Source organism: Myiozetetes cayanensis, unplaced genomic scaffold (genome assembly GCF_022539395.1).
Source record: "Myiozetetes cayanensis isolate MyiCay16 unplaced genomic scaffold, myiCay2020 scf20-37, whole genome shotgun sequence".
Lineage (NCBI taxonomy): Eukaryota > Metazoa > Chordata > Aves > Passeriformes > Tyrannidae > Myiozetetes > Myiozetetes cayanensis.
Window position 1 is genome coordinate 7,840,287 of NW_026087412.1, and position 20,100 is coordinate 7,860,386.

Consider the following 20,100-nt stretch of genomic DNA (forward strand, 5'->3'; position numbering starts at 1 on the left):
CTGTATACTGAAAATGAGGACAATAACTCTTAGCAGTTAAAAGATAAATGGCAAGTGCAGTAGGTTCTGTATACTCTCCCTAGACAAATAAAACAGTGAAAGTGCAGTGGAATATATAGTGAAATACAGTGTTCTGAGATGAAGGCATAGTCATATAGAGTCAAATACTCCGAAGTCCAACACTAAATCCAAGCAGTGAACGTGAGCTCCCAGAACAAAGTGTCTTTTTTAGAAAAGTGACCAAAACAAAAGAAAAAAACCACAAAACACAAATACACCATCTGCAGTAAAACAGGTAGCAGGAATGTAACAAAATACATCAACATGTTCCAAATATGCTTAATAGATTACAGTTTAGCATAGTTGTGATTATTCCCCAGAAAGCTGTCAGTTTTGGAAGCAGAGTGCAGTTCCACCACGATTGCAAAGCCATGACTCAGCAGCAAAATCTCCAGGCAAATAAACAGAACCAAGAGTCTTGTGCCTCTCCTGCAGACCAGCCACGCCTGCAGCCCTGAAGGGGTCTTAGCTTTGAAGTGAGAGTTCACTCCTACCCAAGTCACTTGAGTTGAATCTACACTTGCTGCAAATAACAGGGCATGTTCGTGTGACCTTCTGGGATTAAGCCTTTCCTGGGAGCCACAACTTGCTGGAAAGTAATAAAAGTTGTGATAGCAAAAGCATGACTACATTTTGAAAGATACAAATCAAAACTGAAGCAGGTTCAACTTTTGCTCAAACAACACGTATAAAATAGCACTGAATATTTACATAGTGCTGTCCAATTTCAACTCTAAGAAAAATATACAAGACTTAGTCAAAATAAACTTCTTTCAGTGCTAAGTGAGAACATGTTGCACAACAGCAGAAGGAAAACACCAAAACTTCACCCAGAGACATGAGAGGAAATTGTATTAATGAAAAATCCCTGCAGTCCAATAGCTCTGCAAATTGTAAAGTTTAAAAAGCCCCTATGAAAATGGCACTAAACAAAGATTCTGCACTAGAGGGGTGAAGGAATAGATCATCCTGTGCTGGGAAAGTGCCTGGAAAATTGATACCTATCTAAATACTGCCTTAGCCCGTGACAGTTGAATGGAACCTCAATAAAAAGGATGGTGGAAAGTGAAGAGAAAGAATTCTGATGACAGAGCTGTCCAGGTCTTCTCTGAGTGCTCCTCCTTGCCCTCAAAGAGCCCACTCAAGATGACATCTTCCTTTCTGTGATCTCCTTACAAAACTCAGCAGTTGTAGTTCCCACTGCTATTTGTTCTGGAATTCAGTTCTTGATTGAACTTGAAATAATTTTCAGAGTACCCATGAATGTCTTTGTATGAAAGATTGTAGGAAGGACTGTTGATGGCAGCCATCAATTATTACTACCAAAACAAGTGTATTTCTTGAATGTGCTGCAGATAATGATGAATGTACTGCTTTGATCATGCTTTGCTATGAAAAAGTTCTCAATATTCTGTACCTATAGGGTTTTTTCCCTTTACATAAAAAACCCTTTACTGTCTGATCTATTTTTGCATCTTTTTGCCACGTGTTTTTGATACTGGCACACTCAGACAGCTAGATGTGGCAGAAACAAGTGAAGTGCCATGAGAAGACATGATGCTCAGTCAGTTTTATAACTAGATGAACTCTACTGCCTAAATCAGTATGGTTAACAAAATACCTCAGAAGTGGTCTCAGTCCATAGAAGATGAGTCTTAGAAAGCCAGTGATGAAGTGCACTGTCTCTTTAGCACAGTGCCATGTAAAGTATCTGTGTGTGCTTGTGTTTAATTATTCAATATTAAACCACTGTGTACATTTTTATTTCAGTAACAGTGTTCCAAAGTTCTCAATTCTCTGAATTATAAAACAAGGTTTAATGAAAAACATCAGAAAATATTTTCAAATATTGACACAATAATATCCACAGAATGCAAAAGGGCATTATTTGTAAATGTTCAGTTATTACCACACTAAATCAGTGTTAGCTGACAGAGTTATCTGTTTTAAAAGCAAATAATCTGGTAAATTTTCATAACATACTTCATCATTAATGCAATGAAATCCCATTTAAGTTTAGTGTTCTCTTAATTTTTAAGCCCAAGAATAACACATTGCCCTATGTAGTGACTTGTCAGTAATGATTTTTGGTTTACATTCTGATTTTAATTTTTGATTTTTAAAAACCCGAGTTCTTTCATCTCGAATAAGATAAAACCTTAACAGCTAATTTTATAGTCTGAGTTATTTTTTATGTCTCCTCCCTTTTACAGCTAGGGTTTCTCTCTCATTTCTGGGAACTGGTTTAGAATGATAAATACTAGGGTGAAAATCCTGAAGTTAATCTGTACAGCAAGGGAGACTCGTGCCCTTAACAAGCTTTTATAGAAGCACAAAGTGTCTGAGCAACCTTGCACTGTTCAGCAAACATCACTGTTATTGGATAATGGTTGCCTTTGCAATACTTCTCTGCAAGGATGCCTGCAGGGATACTGTCTGGCCTAATTAATGTTACTGTCAATGCCATCTCTGTTTAAAAAAGAGAAATAAAGGAAAACAAACAACAGAAAGCGCTGCAAAAATCGATCAGTCAAGAAGACCATTTTGAGGTATTTCATAGTCTTTGGCTGCACTGCACATTATAGGAGCCACTTATATATATTTGTGCTTGTTAAAAATAGTAAAAAAGACCTTAACAGAGAGTGGTTTATACTGGTTGTTATTTAAAGATCATCTGACATCCAGAGATGTCTCACTGTCCATCACAACAAAATTGCTGCTGTATCTGGGGGCTATTTAGAAGGTTAAATTTTGATAAAGGAAGCAAAGACATTTCCTCATCACCAAAGTCACCTGAATTTCAAGTCTATTTCTTTCCAAGGCATGAAGCTTTAAAAAAAAAGTATTTGACAGGATTTGTGCAGGATTTTCAAAATAATTCATTTAGCATCCTAGGGTTAGCATGGCTGTTACAATCCAAAATAATAGTATTGGACAATGGTCTTTGTATTTATTTTATGCTCCTTGCTTTCCCCCTTAAACTGGGGATTGCATTAGTGTTGTATTACTAGTATGTCTTACAACATCTGCTCACCATTTTGTTTTCTCTTCCCTGGAATAAAAGCCTTCATGCCTATCCTACATCTCCTGTCTCATCCTTGGTCTCAATTTTTTGTTTCTGTGTGCTCAGACAGAGCACACAGACCTCACCAATCCTCCTTGAGCATCTCCACCCTCACTCACTCACATATCCCTGCACGAAGCAAAACAACATTCCATCCTTTAGCAACTAACCAGAGCAACTTTCAATTTAAAAGAGAAAACTGTTCACTGTTAACCATACTTTTGAAAATCGAATTTCTGTGGGTTTTCTGTTGTTGAGGAAAACACTGAGATTACATCAGCATAAATGCCTGTGAAAAAAAAAACTGAAGTCACTAGGCATAAGGCAGAGCAACATCCAAAGCCAATGAACCATAGGGGTCTCAGCAGCTATTTATAGTATCCCCTACTTAAAATTTATGTAAGGATTTTCCCCGGGGCCTTCACAGTCCTACAGTTTTCAACATCAAGCAAAATAATTATAGATTACTCTTACCCGATAACCTCTCCAGAAGGACTGAATTATTATGCTTGCTTCTTCTTCTGATAGAAGCAGAGATAGAGGAATTGGTGGCCTAGGACTTAAAAAAAAAAAGATTTTTTTGTAAACAGACAGCCTATAAATGTAAAATACCTTCTTCCCTAATAGTATATTTTATCAAAAAGATAAATGCTGTTTAGGAGCTTGAAAGGTACAGTTTCTTATTGCCCTGAAAATAAAATGTGCAAAGAATATCTCCTTTACAAATACACTGTTATATACTCTGCAATAACTTCTTCTTAAAACAATCATATACAAATGGCACATCAAGTACAATAATCTTGCTTACTCTTCTACAGGGATTTCAAATTCCCACTATTATGGTAAGGTTTGAGGTGGCAGTAGGAGGGGGACAAGCGAAGGACCCTGCCATTTGTAAAGGAGAGGAGGTTTTAGTGGGTTGTGCAACAATGAACAGACTTATGATATAAATGTTTATTACATTAAAAACACAGAATTTAAACATATTTTAGTGCATTAATTTACATTATGATGTCCCTAAATTAAAACATACTGAAAAAAGTAATGTTTACCATATCTGCATAGCATGGACTCATGTTTAGAAATGTCTAAACAAGTTCTTAAAATGCTAAAAATTTACTTTTGATAGCATATACACATTGTTTGGTGATAAAAGAAAGTAATACATATGTGCAACCATTCTCAGCCAAAATATGCCATATTTTGAAAGCATGTTTAGTGATTCTGTTACTACCAATTTTAATGGGAAGCAAAGCAGTTAATAAATTCAGCCATCACTAACAAGAACTGAAAAGGCTGAGTGAAATCTTGCTTCCCAAAAGCCATTTTCTGTGGGTGCTGATTTATTGCTCCTACACAATGATCAAAAAGCATTCAGTGGAAAGGACAAAACAAAATACATTTATATACACTTCCTTTCGTAATAAATGTAATTTAAAGCTAATGAACTACAGGGCAATAGTGCTGCAACCCATGAAAACCCCAGTAATGAAGAGTAGCCTTGGCACAGCGTTAGAAGGGCTGCCAAGGACCTCTCCCTACGTGGGGAACAGGCTGAACACAGCCTTGACTTGGAAAACCACAACATTATGAATTTGGATGCAGCAACCACCTCTAGCGTCTGCAGTCCATGCAGGAACATTTTCTATGGTATTTTTTATAAAGACACATACACTGCAAAGCCCATTAATTGACAAGCTATTTATTTATGCAGTGTTAGATTTTCTGGCTAAAACACAGCAATTTCCTTTGGAAATTTATTTTACAGTATATTACAGCTCAAGCTAATAGGCTTGACAGCTTACATTTTCCTTTCACTTAATTTCATTCCTATTAGTCTCTGCCCTAGTAAGCTTCCTATGCTCTCTGACATCTTTCTCTTAGGGCTTGTCTTCACTGCAGGAGCATTTCAAGTTAGAGCACAATCTTACCTCTTATCTAATGCTGCACTGACTGCACCATTTTAGTCTGTGTACTCAGCTAAATTGGTCTCATCATCGTGTCAGCTGGGTTTTGGCCTACATTTATTTTAATGTAAAATAAAACCTTGTTCTGTTTGGAAAAACTGAAATAAGACAAAAATAAAGAGCAGTCTCTCCATTAAGCTAAACAGTCTTAGCCCTGTGAATGTTAATTAGCATTCCTCCTGCTCAGGGGAAATCATAAGTGCTGGACAAGCAAGGCTTCCTGAGCTAACGGCTTCTTATAATCAGACTTAAAGTTCTGAAGTTGAACTGTGCTGGTTTCCCTGATAGGCTTTCATCCTCTGCTCTATTTTTGATCTTTTTGAAACCCAAAACTTAGAGTGGGAAAATCACGGGAAGACCTACATATTTTACAGTAGTTATATCAAAGCCATCGAACTTCTCTAAGAAGGAGTACATCTCCAAAGAACAACTTGAGATTCCTCCCAGCCTGCAAGGTCAGCTTGAGCAGTGGTTTCCTTTCATTTTCAAATTATAAAAATGTCTAGTTTATAATCCAACACTGAAACTGAGAAACCAGTATAAAAATCAAGCAAGAACAGGACTTAATTTTCAGCATGACAGTCCCTGGTAAGTATCAATCCTTTAATGGCACAGCTTTAAAGAAGAGAAGCCATGCCAGGCTCAGTTTTGTCAGAGAGAAAATACGCAATTGGCTGCTGGTCAAATGAAAATAGAATCTGAGCAGAGGCAATCACCCCTCAGCAGTGAACTAGGAAAAGAGGGAGTATGTCATTGGTGGCAGAAGACAGCTGTATGCCTCCAAGAACATCAGAGCTGACAGTACAATGTACACTAACTATATTCTGCTTATTTACTCTTTGATTATGCATGATCTTAAAAGCCCACACGTTAAACATATCAAGGTCTATTTTGACACATATTCATTGTTTAGCAGAAGTTGCACCCGTAAAAGAGCATCAGTAAAATGATTTTTCTTAAGTATTTTGTTTTACCGAGTCTGAATAAAGCAGACACTGACCAGGGGAAAGTTAAGTTCCAGAAACAAGTTCCTTGCTTTCTGAGCAAACTTGTACAGACAGATCCTGATTATGTGATATAACATTATACAGGAGGAATTTGGCACCAAGAAGACACAAACCAGACTTGCATTAAGTAAATGTATGAGGTAACCTCTGGGAGTTCACAGTCACACTGATGGGCTGAGTACAGTCAGTATTTCTACACAGTAATGCCCAGAAACCCCAACTGTCTCTAAGTTCCCAATCTGTCATACAAATAGGCCTGATTCCTTCCTTGACAAGAAATCTAAGAAAAAATTTAATCAAGAAAATTTACAGTATATATAATCCAGGATTTTGTAATTGCTCTTTTTATTCCAATCTGTTCCCCTAACAGTGACAGACAAAGAAATGTAACCAGCAGCCTTACAGACTGTGCTGCAGAGATCAGTGCCTGGGGCTCCTGGTGTGCAGGTGAGAGTGGAACATCCAGGGGCAGTCACTGAATGATCAGGGCTCCTCTCTGCTTCAGAAAGCTCATCTCTAGAAACATTGAAGCAACCCTAAGGAAAAGGTTCAGGCCTCCTAAGATTCCACAGGACAGTCATGGCCATATTAAGCAGCCACAGTCACTTCACCTTTAGTTTGACTGTGATGGTTATTGGTCTTGACCGTTTATATCATGTATGAACACAGGCAGTGACAGAGTCACTGCAAAACTTGTAACCTAAAAGAACAGACCAAAGGATGGGGATAAATATTAGACATGCAAGTAAATGACCCTGGTGATCTGCATAACTCTTTAAAAAAAGGGTTTTCTGATGAAGTCTTTGGTCCGGGAACTACTCCAAAAATTCACATGCTGGTCTGAATAACTAAAAAACCTGGAAATCTGTCAAAGTACAGTTTTTTATCTTTTCAGTATTTATTACTCAGATGTTCTAGAAATACTACAGCAATGGCTGCCTTCATTAAGTCTTTCTTCTTACACACCTATCCAGAGTTGCAAAAGTGTGCAACAATGAAAAACTATTGTTTTGATTCAAAAAAATGTCTCAGCAATCTCTACATACAAATACTATTAAGGTAATTTACCCAAAAAGCAGGAAAAAGATTGTTCATAAGCAATCAGACACTTAAGTACTCATTTATCTGATTTGTTATTTAAAATCAATTAGATATATTAATTAAATATTACACTTGCACTGTATGAGTCTCACAGGTTTATTTTACAGGAAAGTATTCCCACAGTCACTTGACAAAAATACTCTTGAGTATTTTCACGGGTCAAACTGAGTGTGAACTGAGACCTTTCTTTGTAACATTTTCAGTATTAATACAACTATTCCACAGTCAGAAAGAAACTACTGGTTTTGCAGCAATCTAAATGCACTAGAACAAGATTATTAGTATTTGAAGAGAAAAATCCCTACAATACAAAAGAAAACATTTTAGTCATTATATGGAGGGTACATTTTTGAAGGGTTGTAAATGTGGGAATAACCAAATTTAATGTCCTTAAAAGAGGGATTGCAAATGAGTAGACATTTTAAAGTGTGACTCCCAGTAGTTATCAGGAGTCTGAACTCTTCTGCTCTATCACCTTCTCCAAATAAAAACTCCTTGGTACTGATAATAGTGAACTGAAGAATTAAAAAATGTCTTAAATCCATTCAGGATTATTGTCAAAGTGGCCACAGTGATAATATGCATTCAACTGTTAACACATACAAACTATTTATACATTTACTTGCCTATTTATAATGAAGAAAAGAAATTATAAAAAGAAAAGATAGCGTGGAACGAATGTGAGAAAGTCATCATGTGGGGAGGCAGAGTCCTGTAATGGGCAGGAGACTGAGGCAGAACAGGTGACTGGCAACGAGAACGTGAGAGGAATTCGAGGAAGCACAGCAAGAAGTCTCAGTAGTGAGAACAAGCCAAAAAACAGCACTGCAAGAATCTTTTGTCTCAAGCTCTGTCTGGAAATTATAGTGGCTTTCTTGCCTCTTAATATGGTCTCTCCTTGGGGAGGACTCACCATTTGAATGCTCAAACTCAGCTCTCCTGTGCTTGCAGACTTGCTACACCTTTTGAAAGTCACCATGTGTCACCTCACATCTTCTGTCTTGTAGGACCAATATTTATGTGGTTTGTAAGAGTGTTCTTGGTCCTGCACTGAAGGGAATTAAACATGGACCTCTTCCAAAGGCCACTTATGTCAATGGGAAAACTTCCATCCCTGTTTCTGTACTTTAGATCGGACTTCATATCCTGAAAACACGAAAACCTAACAGCAGCAAAAATATCCTCCTCTTAGTGCTCTAAAGCACTAATACATTTTCAATTTTCTAATTGCCATTTTGACAATCTTTACATGAGTTAAGGCACATTTCAACACGGCATCGGGAATCAAACCATGAAACCTTCGACTCCATAGAGCACCATTACAAAATGTAAATATTTCATAGAGAAACTTTGTGCACTTTTTCAACACACAGTTTTTAAGTAAAAAATTTCTCCTTTGTTAACTTGAATTCTGCCACAGTGCTGGAATGGCAATGTTTTACTTGGAAACACATAGAACAACACCCATACAGATGCATTTGTTGGACTTTTCTGTTACTACAAATAAATCAGCTGTCTCTAACCCCAAAAAAATATTTTCAAAATTATTATTGAATTATTAAATAAAATGAAAGAAAAAACATAATGCAAATCAAACACACTCCAAACACGTCAGTTTTAGAGACAACCCAATGAAATATAGCAGTGTGCAGAAAGCAAAGCCTGTAGAAATTGGGCATATTATGGAAAGAAAAAAAATTGGTCACCCGTGCAAAATTACCCCTATTTGCCATCTGAGAACTGACAATGAAGTCAACTGTAAAGGCAGCTGAGACCAGCAGACTTCACCTAATTAAAATATTTGGAGGAGGGAGAAAAAAATAATCAATGTATACATATGCATATACAGATATTTGACTAAAAGCCACTAGTTCTAATTAATATCATTTATAGACATATATATCTTAGCTGCCTACTTCACTAAAGCCATGAGAAATTTAGTTGCTCTGTATCTGCACACTTGTTTTGGTACACAGAGATAGATTAAACCTGGAAATGTGTCTTTCTGAACTGAGTAGCAAGTAAATACCTCTAATTTAATTTAAAAAAAAAAAAAAAAAAAAAAGCAGGTAAAAAAATCTTGTGAATTACTTTTTATCTGACCTTCAACAGCCAGGAAAATACTTCTGCTTATTCCTAACCTAGATCCATATGCCACCCTCTCTCATTGAATGTAAGGGCCGAAAGAGAACTTGAACAATGCTGTCAATATTATTAAATTAATGTGACAGACTTTTATAACTGTTTTTCAGAGCAGTGGAACTAATTTTTTATTGGTTTCTTCATGTTTCTTTCAATAATATGCTAAACAAGGTTATGTAATGACACTGCCATGATACTCAGACTGCCAGAAAATTAAAACTACAGGGGGATCAGAGCATAAACAGAGCTCCCTGTCTTTCCCTGTCCCTCATTCAGTGCACAGAGCTGGGTTGCCTGTGACTGAGCCTCACTGCTCTTCAACCAGAAACACCTCTGGAAAATGCTGACAAAAGGGAACCGTGTTGCTCATTAGCATATTTACAAAACATTCACAGCTCTAATTCCATTCCCTTTACGTGGTTCTATCAGCAGCCCTCAATGCAGGAGCAGGCACATCAGTCGGTATCTCAGCAAGTTCCCAAACACTTGTGCTGGTCTCTTGTTCCAGCTGCAGTTCCTGCCCTCTGAAAGGTGCAGCTGTGCTTTAAGGCAACAGAAACCTTTTGTGCTCTCCTGGCTGTGATATGGAGATTACCAGTCAGCCTTGAGGCTGCTCCTTCCATTGCTTTTGAAATCTGCTTCGGGAATTGGAGATTCCCAAGGGATGTAATATTTTGCCAGTGCTACTGGTAACAGAGAACCCAGAAAGAGACAAGGTAACTGTACTGAAGCTTTATTTACTGATGTCATAGCAATTGCTATAAACAAATTCAAATCCTACAAGCTTCTTCACCTACAATAACCAGCTTTAGAAGGTACAATGTTTGCATTTAAAATTCTGGGAACCAGTGCAGCAGTTAGGTCTCCTTATAAAGGAAAAGTAGGCTGCAAGATCTCATTTAGAAGCACATCTTACAGAGAATGAGGCTCATAAGACTGTGGCTTTTACTGTTCTTACAAAGAAAAACTGAGCTTCAAAGAAGAAACTGGAGGCGCTGGAGGAGAGCCAAAAAAGTCATAGTCAAGTATGGAATATATTAAAAAAAGCTGGATCTCCTCTAGAACAAAAAATTATCCCTCTGGGGTTTTTTGTTTTGGTGGGTTTTGTTGTTTTGGGGTTTTTTTCAAGCATTAAAACTGCTTTGCACTGATAAAAGTCATCTAAACAGTTGGTATAAGGATGTTTCCCATCAAAATTTGACCAGCACTTTTTAGCATAATGTCTCTTGTATATCCTTAATCCTGTTGAAAAACTGAACACTTTAAAAATAGAAATTGAGATGACAATAAAAAGTATAGAATCAGTTACATTTTAAGTGTGATATTTGGAAGGATATAATCATACTCTATTTAGGACATATCCAGAAGGACATAATAATAAATTCTCTCATTTTTATTCTTATTTAATATTGCAGTCATTCGCTTTGCTCTAATAATGCTTATTTTATAAGTGGTATTGATTAAATCTGCAATTTTAAGATAAGTCCACAAAAAGTTGCTATTAAATAATAATTTTAATAATTATCATTTTAAGGGCCTACTTGTTTAGAGGATTTAAGATGAAGTGTATCAACTTAAGTAGGACTTTGACACTTCAGTGTCCTTGTGGAGCTGTCACTACATTATTTAGGAGCACCAGTACTAACAGAAGCTATGAGTCATTCAGGCTGTGATTCCACAGTGTATTTCTCTTGTTGGCAAAGCTGACTTAAGCAGTTCCTGCCACCACCTCTATATCTTAGCAGCTCATTTGTTCTCTTCACCTTGCCCCAAGCCCCTCATTTTAATCCTTTGTTTGTGCCAATACACAGGTTTGTCACTCTCCAAGGTGAAGCAGATTGGAGAAATTATCTGTGTTTTGAATAGCTATACAAACCCTCCTCACACATTTTGGCAGAGAGATTCCTAACTCAGAGTAGGCCCCTGATCAGAATAACCAAGCACCCTACCAAACAGGCAAGGTGATATCGGGTTGCCTACAAGCAGGTTGGGATGAAGAACAGGAGAGAGCAGGGAACCATTTCAGTCAGCTTTACTTCCAAGAGAAACGTTTGTAAAACTGTGACCTTGGACGTCTCATCTTAGGGACAAACATCCATCCTCACAAATCAGGGGTGTCCAAACTGCCTTACTAAGGGGTAGCTCTTCAGTAGGCTTAAGCCATGATCACGACAACCTCGCTGCAGTTCGTGGTCACTTTGCAAAGGACAAAATTCACTGCCTTAAACGGGAACCTCGTTGCCAAGAACGTGTTGCTTTGTTGGACAGGAGCAGACAGATGTGTCCCACCAGGGGTAGGTTCCAACAGCAGTGGGTGGACAGCACAGTGATGCAGGGGGTACCCGAAGGTATCGGGGTTGAGGTGAAATGGGTCATTCTGCAAAGGTGCTCATCTCTTACTGCAGAAACTTCCCACATGAGTCTAGACTCCAATTAAGTTTAAAATCTGACCTCTGTAATTTTCTTCTTCTCTCACTGCAGATTATGACTTTTCTCACACAGCAGCTGTATTTTAAAACTACCTGCAGTCTCAAGGACAGTAACATTTCTTTCAAAAACTACTATGCAGCTTGGCTCTACAGCAATAAATGACTGAGGCTGCCAAAACAAGTGTTCATTTCTCAGATACAAAGTCATAAATGTCTTCAGAAATGCATCCTGACACCAAGGATTACTACAGTTATTTTTAAAACAGCTGCCTACAGCTAAAGGAATAATTTCTTGATAATATCCTCAAAGATTTCCACAGTAGGAAGCAGCAGTGAAAACACTGCTTTGCTCATTAGTACAAAGATATTCATAATACTACCAGACTATTCAAATGTCCTGCACTCTACAGTTAAAATGTCTAGGAATTCTAAACTAATTTCTCTGTAAACAGTTCTGGTGCAAAACACCTTGTAAGTGATACATGAGCAAGTTAGAAAGCATCACACAGTTCTGTGCTGCACACAGTAAAGGGCATTTTGAGGGCACAACTGCAACAGGTTGAAGCTCTATTACTTTTTCAGAATGGCTAAAAGAGTATAAGGGGAAAAGGTTACTCTGAGTACTGCAATAACTTACTGGTCCTTGAGCCAGTCCTTAACAAAAGGAATGGAAAAGAATTCTGTGAATGACTCATCTTTTCTCTTTGGGTTCTTGCTAAAACAAAAAGGAAAACAATTCATATTAATTTAAATTTCAGCTATTCGATTTGAAAATTAATGCCTTTGAATCATTGAGTATAATTAATAGCAAAACCCATGATTAACTTACTTGTATAACCACTCAGTTAGGAAATCAGAGGCAATAAATTTGGTTCTTCTTCCCTAAAGATAGAAGACAGTTTCAAATTATTTATTATCTTTGGATTGGTCATATGTTTTTACTACTGGAGAGGAACAGAAGCTAAATTGACTGCTTTTATTAAATAAAATATACAGTCCATTACTCTGTCTACTTTAAAATTGCTACTGCCAACAGTCAGTGACTCTGCCAAAATTTTAGAAATTCTGTGGAATGCTTTCAAGACAAACTATGAGTGAGAAAATTCTACATATATTATCTTGATATTTGCTGCAGTATATCTAGAATTAATACCTCTGAATGGTGATCTTTCTAAATGGTAGTCTCGAGGAAGTTAACAGAACTCATTCATACATGAAAATATGTTGTCAGTTACTTGCCATTTTGCTCAAAGTTCTATTATCATACTTAAAATTCTTCATTTCTTCCAAGACACAAAAGGAACATTGATTGGGTATTGTTTCCTCCTGCATGGAACCAGCTTGAAGGCATTGTGAATACTTTAGACACACACAAACAGAGTACTGTATGGCTGCTCAGACCAAATCATGTCACGTGGTCCAGAAAGGAAAGCAAAAGCGAAGGAAGGGATATGTTTGTCCACAACCACAGGTACCATGGAGCTTCAGAGCAAAACATTTGAGCCCTTTGCTCTCAGTCCTAAATCTCCACCAAAAAAAAAAGAGAATTTTGCAAAATGCCTTGCAGCAGGTTCTCCTTAGGGGCTCATGCAGCCAGTACCTGCTCAGCTGGACAGCCAGCTGTTCAAAGCATGACTTTTGGTTAACACACAATGGGTTAGGACCCTCCTTTTCTTAAGGATTTCCTCCCCTGAAATGAATGTATAAATGAGTACAGACTGAATGTATAAATGAGCACAGACTGAATGTATAAATGAGTACAGGTGCTGATTCTGCTTATCACAAGCCAGAGGAACCACGATGTGGGGAATATAACGTGGACTTCCAGTTGGAATAACAGAAGAGCTTGACTGGTATCTTTGGAACGGCTCTTGACGAGTTGTGTTATGGATGTACAGTCATGAGTGAGCACAAAGACACATTCAGCCTCTGTAGACCAGAGACACCAAGGACTTTATCACAATTTTACAGTCATCTAAATTCTACACTTTGACAACAAAATTCAATTTAATCTAGCAGTTGTAATTTAATCTGTTTTAAGTAAATTGCTTTTCCTCTGCAATGGGAAAAATGATCAGAACAGGGTTGTCAAAACAGCCATCACCAAAGGAATCAAATTCATCTTGTTTTATCCTTGTTAGAGGCAGTGAACTTATCAGGGAGGAATTCAGTCAAGCTCAGTATTTTTTTATTTTGTTATTTTTTTGCCAGGAAACAGTTTATTTTGCTAGCGAATTAAATCATTAGCTGCACAGCAGTCAACATTTATAAAGGGAAAAAATTACATAAATTGACCTGCCTTTGACACATTCCTCCTATGTGCTGCATGAATCAGGACAAACACAGGAAATATCTGCACAATGTGCATTGTTAACCTGCAGATGGGTTTATAAACTACTTATATTCGGAATTCATTTTCCACTTTTCAGTTTAAGTGTTATGGGCTTGGTAATAATCATGAGAAAACACTGGTGATCAGAAGATGGCAAAGTCATTAGGAAACCTTTTTCCATTCCCTTTCCCTGATGTATCACACTTTAAAATATAATATATTCCATTACAGAACCTGATACAGCATCTTCCTTCAGTAGGGTAGCTTACTAAAAAGAAAAGCCAGAGCTATGCTAATAAAAACATTTATACATTGTTCAGTTTTAATGCTGAAAAATGAATGCATTAGTCAGTTCTCATGAGAGAAAAGATTTAAGAAAATAGTCTTTCCCCTGGAGGCATTTGACAGCAGATAGGATAAAGCACAGGAGAACCTATGGTAGGGGAAAAAAAAAATCAGTGAGGGAATACACTGGGCAACCTAACAGGTTTCTTTCATCTCTACTTTAAAAACGAAGCTTCTGAAGACTGTTCTCATGTTTCTGGCAGTTTGAAGTCTGCACATCTATCTGGCAGCTGGGGGGTTTTCTAGGTTTTTGCTTTTCAGACTTTTCATATGCATTACATAATGCAAGAGAGCCTATTTCAAATGAAATGTTTGAATTGGTATGTTGCTGTATCACCTTCCAAAGAAGATGTTGCAGATTTCTTTCCTACACAAATCACTACTTCCAGCATAACTGTCTCCCTTTCCTAACTTTCCCCATGTGATTACAATTCTTCCTCTCCAGACATGGATGCATCTTTTCTGGTCTCTTCCTCTGTTGGTTCCATGATCTGACCTTGCTTACCAGTTTCAATTACTGAACAACTTAATTTTTCATTCTCTTCTCATTCATCTTAATTTCCTTTCAAAACATGAAAACTTTTAGTCCCTCTCATCAAAATCCCACTCTTCATTCTCCCTCACAATTCCCTCTCCCTTCTCCCAGGCTCATTCAACATTGACTGCAGTCAGTTCAATTATTCCTCCCTTTCTTCCAGTGCTCCTTCCATTAATCTTCCAGTGGTTTATTCTGTACAACTGCCCTTTACAGGCTTTAATGACTCATGTCTAACCAAAATTCAAACCCAGTATTCTCATCCTTCATGATTTCAGTCAGCTTAATCACAATTAATCTTTTTCTTCTCCCATTCTCTCGTGAATTGCGTGAATCTTTAAAATCTTTGTTCTCCTCCTGTTTTTTGAAGCTATTTTCCAGTGTGTTTATCACAAAATCCTTTCTCCCTGTTTCTACTTTGCTCTGGGTTTGATCTTAAAAATCAGTTCAAGTTATTTCATGAACTATTTTGATACAAATTATAGCATGGGGTTTTTTTTTCTCCAAATCCACGTGGATAAATACATTTCTTACGAAACAAAAGTAGAAATAGAAGTCACGTATTTAGGTCAGATAAGGAAGCAGAATGTCCAAGTACAAGCACCTGGACAGCAATGGAAAAGAACACAAATATTCAGTTATATGGCAAGCATAAAGAGCTATTGTTTTACTAGTTATTGTTCAAAAGGAGGAAGAAATGATATCACAGTGGAAAAGTATCATTTAACATAAGCTTGCTCTCCCTAAACTCAGTTCCCCAATATCAGGTCATCTCTTTAGGTAAGCATCTTTTCTATGAGCTATACACATTTTTATGAAGATTCTAAACATTAGAAAGTAATTGTCTTTATCAGTTTGCTGTAAAGAAACACACAGACCCATACAAAATCCATTTTCAGAACACATACTTTCTAACATATATATACACAACTGCAAATCTTCTCAGATTAAAAATAGACAAAGTAACCTTAGATTTGTTCCCAGTTTGAAACTGAAATATTTCTAAGAATATTTTTTGTATTAAGCGCTGGTTTATTGCCTCCAGAAATAGGAAAAATCCATCAAGGACTGTATTTGCAATCAGTTGCAGGACATGTCTTTTTCCTGTTAAAAGATACATGCTTCCTTAAAAAAAAAAATCAATATAGATTTTATTAAAAGTGTGATGAATAATATATATGTTCAATCTGTTCTTGGCTAGGTAATGTAAATGTGATGGCAGGAATGATGGACAGGGATGTCATGTAAATGAACCTTTTTCCTATTTCACCTGTATTAATCAGAGATTATAAATGAATACACACACACCTGTAAATCAGTTTATAGATACACAAATTTTGAGAAAAGTGATAAAATTTTCAAATAACTGTTATTAAATGTACAGATTTGGATTTGAAATTCAAGTAGCCATGGGTGGAGAAAAAGCAGAAATTATGGAAGACCCCACAACTCCCAGTACCTAAGCTGATGTTGGGGGTCTGTGAGTCAGGCTGTGGTGTTACAATGAGCTTTATTTTGCACCAGTTCTAGTGGGTTTTTAAGCATTGGCAATATACAGCCAGGAATGTCTCTCTAGATATGCCTACAGACACATACACTGAAAACAAATTTATGTAAGTTTATGTAGCAAACAATTATTTTTTAAATGTGTATTTTTATAAGCTCATTAATGCTGAATATCCTGTTTTCCAATTAAATGGAATTTACACAGAATGTTAAAAAGCTAAAATAGAAAATTTATCTCTATTAGGATGCCAGGCCAGCAAACCATGAAGTAAGAATCAAGTTCTGTACATCACCCTCAAATGAGTGATGTGTATTAATCTGAGAGGAAGCCTGTTTCTCTAAAATATAACACTATTTAAGCTAGATACAAATGGATATTTAAGGAGGATTTGTTGGGAGCTAGAGATCATCATAATGATCAAGTGTATGTAGTATGCAATCTGTTCTGAATTACTGAAGAAAACAACATTTAAAACCAGGTCCAAAATAACTTATTATATGTTATATCATGTAATTGTGGTTGGTTTTCTTGCAAAAGACCAAATTTAAAAAAGACTTCCTATGAAACAAAAAGGCTGTAACTTCCTGACAATGGTTTGAAACAAAAACTACAAACTAACCTCAAAACATTTTTCTTTCTCTGCTTCATGCAGAAGTTCAGCCAGTCCAGGTAAGAGTACTGGAAATATGTAGAACTCTAAGTATTCTCGTGGAGAACCTGAGCAAAACAGGACAGCCTTCACTTACAGGTAAGCACTCCAATTTCACAAAAAGGCAAATGTCAGAAATCACACACTCAGTACCAGTCATTTTATCAACACCATCCCAGCTTGCACTAAACAGATTTGTTCAGCTCAGATACAGCCACTGATCTGTGTTTTCAGCCAAGACAACATAAACTTGAGCAAATTTCAAACTAAGGATGCACCAACAGTGCAGACTCAGGGTGCCCCAGAGATGTCAGACTTAGTTTTAAGTGAGTAAACTCAGACACCAGAAGCAGTTTAGTCACAGAAATGAAAAGCAATGTGGACTAATCTACCCTGACAGGAAGAAGTTAGCCTGTGCTGAACTCAGTGCTGTTACAGCCAGACCACTTTTGGTATTTCATGCCCTTTACAATCTGCATTATCAGAGTTGGTCACAAAACTGAATTTCTAGACAGAGGAAAAAACAGAGGTTATATTTCAGTGTGATTTCTTTGTCATAAATACTTCATACTTGCCAGATGCTTCAAAATTTGAATGTGACTCTATATATCTGATTTTTCCCCTTTCTGAGGGCTGCCTGGGTTGGCATCTCTCTCCATTCAGGAATTATTCAGGTTTTGGTGTGCTCAGTAAAGATAAGTCATAGATTGGTTCTCTTCTGGCAACACAGCTGAAACACTGAATGTATTCTCAGCTTTGTATCTTTAATTGGTTTATATACTGCCAGAAAATGTTCATAATTGGAAAGACACTATTTATTTAAAAGCCCAGGGTAACTTCTGACTAGCACCAGAAATTCCAAATGAGCAAGAATGAATGGAAGAAAATAGGAAATGGAGTGCTAAAATGCGTAATAAAGACACACTGCTGCTTGGTAATTTTTATAAAGTATAGAGATTGATAAAAGTGGAAGAACAAAACTCTAGAGCTGTTTCCATTCTCATTTGTAATCAGATGGGCACAGTCATATTTTGACAGCAGTTTTCAAATTCAATTGTCTATTTAGTCTATTGATGCTAGTTTTGCATTACTACATTAGAGGAAGAAATGCTTGCCTTTCTCTGATTTAAATGGCTAAATAGAAAGTCACTTACTCAGAAGAGCACAGAACTACCTCAGCCAGTCACTGGTTGCAGTGCACCATTTGAAATTTCTGCACTGACCAAGTGCCCAGGCTGGCTCCCTGTTTACAGACCAGGGGCCTAATCGTGCCAGTTCCATGTGAGAAAAGGTGCTGAAGCTGTTAACACTCTCAATTAAACAAATTACAAACCCTTAATATGCTCCTACTTACATGTTTTTGGGTCAGGTGGTTCTGAAGAGGGGGCTGCCTCAGCTTTAGGAAGCAACTGTTGGTCAACAGTACCAGCTGCAGGGGCAGAATTGACATTGTTCCATGTCTAATGGCTGCAATATTCCTGCTTCCAGAGACACCTGTTCAAGATAAATGTAACCTATCTAAATACTCCAACAGACTACACAAAAATATGCAAACCAACTCAGTAGGAAAAATTATAGGGCAAATTAAGAATTATGGATCTATAACTTCTAATTCAAATATTAAATTATTTTTGTATTTTCTGAGTGCTACTCAAGTTGCTTTAAATAAAAGCAATTATTTGGACACTACATTTGTTGATTCAAACAAGTTGTTTAAAAACTGTCATTTTGTTTTCATTTTATGAATGAGTCTACCATGTGGGTATCTAATTTTCCCATTTAGTTATTTTAAATCTTTTTAAACCAGCCCTATGCAGAATTTTTTCTTGAAATGTACTCACAGATTCTTGTTTTGATTGAGGAACATCTGGAAATTGAGGGTGTTCTGCTTCATACTCTAAAAGTGAAAAAAAAAAAAGTCCATTTACCAGAAGACTTTAATTTAAAAACATATTTATTTTCCTCCTAAACAAGTGTTCCTTTCTAAACCTACTTATTTGCGTTTGAAAGAAATTAGTATACAATAAATATTTGTTAAACATGAAATCGAATGTTTTAATACAAGTGAGAACTTTAGAGCTCCTGTCATGGCTGTAAGTCAAGTGCAAGGTTCTCAGTGATAAAAGAGCCTTTTATAGGGGAAAAAGATTTTTAACCAAAATAATAATTTAAAATATTTCAACACAAGTAAAATGCAGATGCTTGCATGGAATTAACCATTGTTTTTACTAGCAGACAATACTGCTTTTCACAGTGGATTCCTCTATAAGCAATTATATCCCACAGACATTGCTAAGTATCATTGTCTCCACTTTCAAAAAAACCCAAAGAAGAAAACAAAACAAACACCCAAAAAACCACCAAAGACCACCAAAAAACCTAAAAGAAGTACATGACTCTCACTGATTAGTGAGTGACTCAGGATAAGGAAATGGACTTGATATGAAAAAATTTACAGATTACACAATACAGAACACTCAGAGCCAAACCCAAGAGGTTCACTGTTCCAGTAATTAGGTTTACTGGCATCACCCAATCCATGTGTACTACAGATGTCTTAGCCGAGTTATCTTAGAATTAACAACTTCATTCCCACATTTAAAACGCCTGCTTTAACACGAAATGCCTACTTTAGTAATTATAAAGCGGTAAGTGGAGAGAACCCCATTTGGGAACTGCAGAACTGCAGCGCTGCTCTCCCGGCTTTCCAGACTTTGGCAAAAGACCAAGACTTTCCGCTGTTGGAAGGGGGCTCTGAGAGCAGGAGTTTCGCGTTCTGTTCACTTTTACAACAGCGGTAACACGGGTGGCCACCGCTCTGGTGTCCCGGGGCAACCCCCGGACGGGACGAGCCTCAGGGCGCCGGGCGAACCGGGGGCCGCGCCAGGACCACCGGGAACACGCCGAGGGCACGTGTCCGCCAGGAGACGGGGGCAACACAAAGCAACACAACCCTCACACG

The 20,100-nt window shown here is 37.2% G+C and overlaps 1 protein-coding gene across 1 annotated transcript in view; it reads right to left on the minus strand.

Annotated features, from left to right (window-relative positions):
* IQCK (IQ motif containing K) overlaps positions 1-20,100 on the minus strand; it is a 34,698-nt gene that overhangs the window by 13,550 nt on the left and 1,048 nt on the right. The window contains 7 exon segments of the mRNA XM_050317934.1: positions 3,599-3,683; positions 12,408-12,485; positions 12,600-12,652; positions 17,109-17,206; positions 18,493-18,586; positions 18,588-18,632; positions 18,980-19,035. Of these exon segments, the coding sequence (XP_050173891.1) occupies positions 3,599-3,683; positions 12,408-12,485; positions 12,600-12,652; positions 17,109-17,206; positions 18,493-18,586; positions 18,588-18,632; positions 18,980-19,035 (509 nt within the window).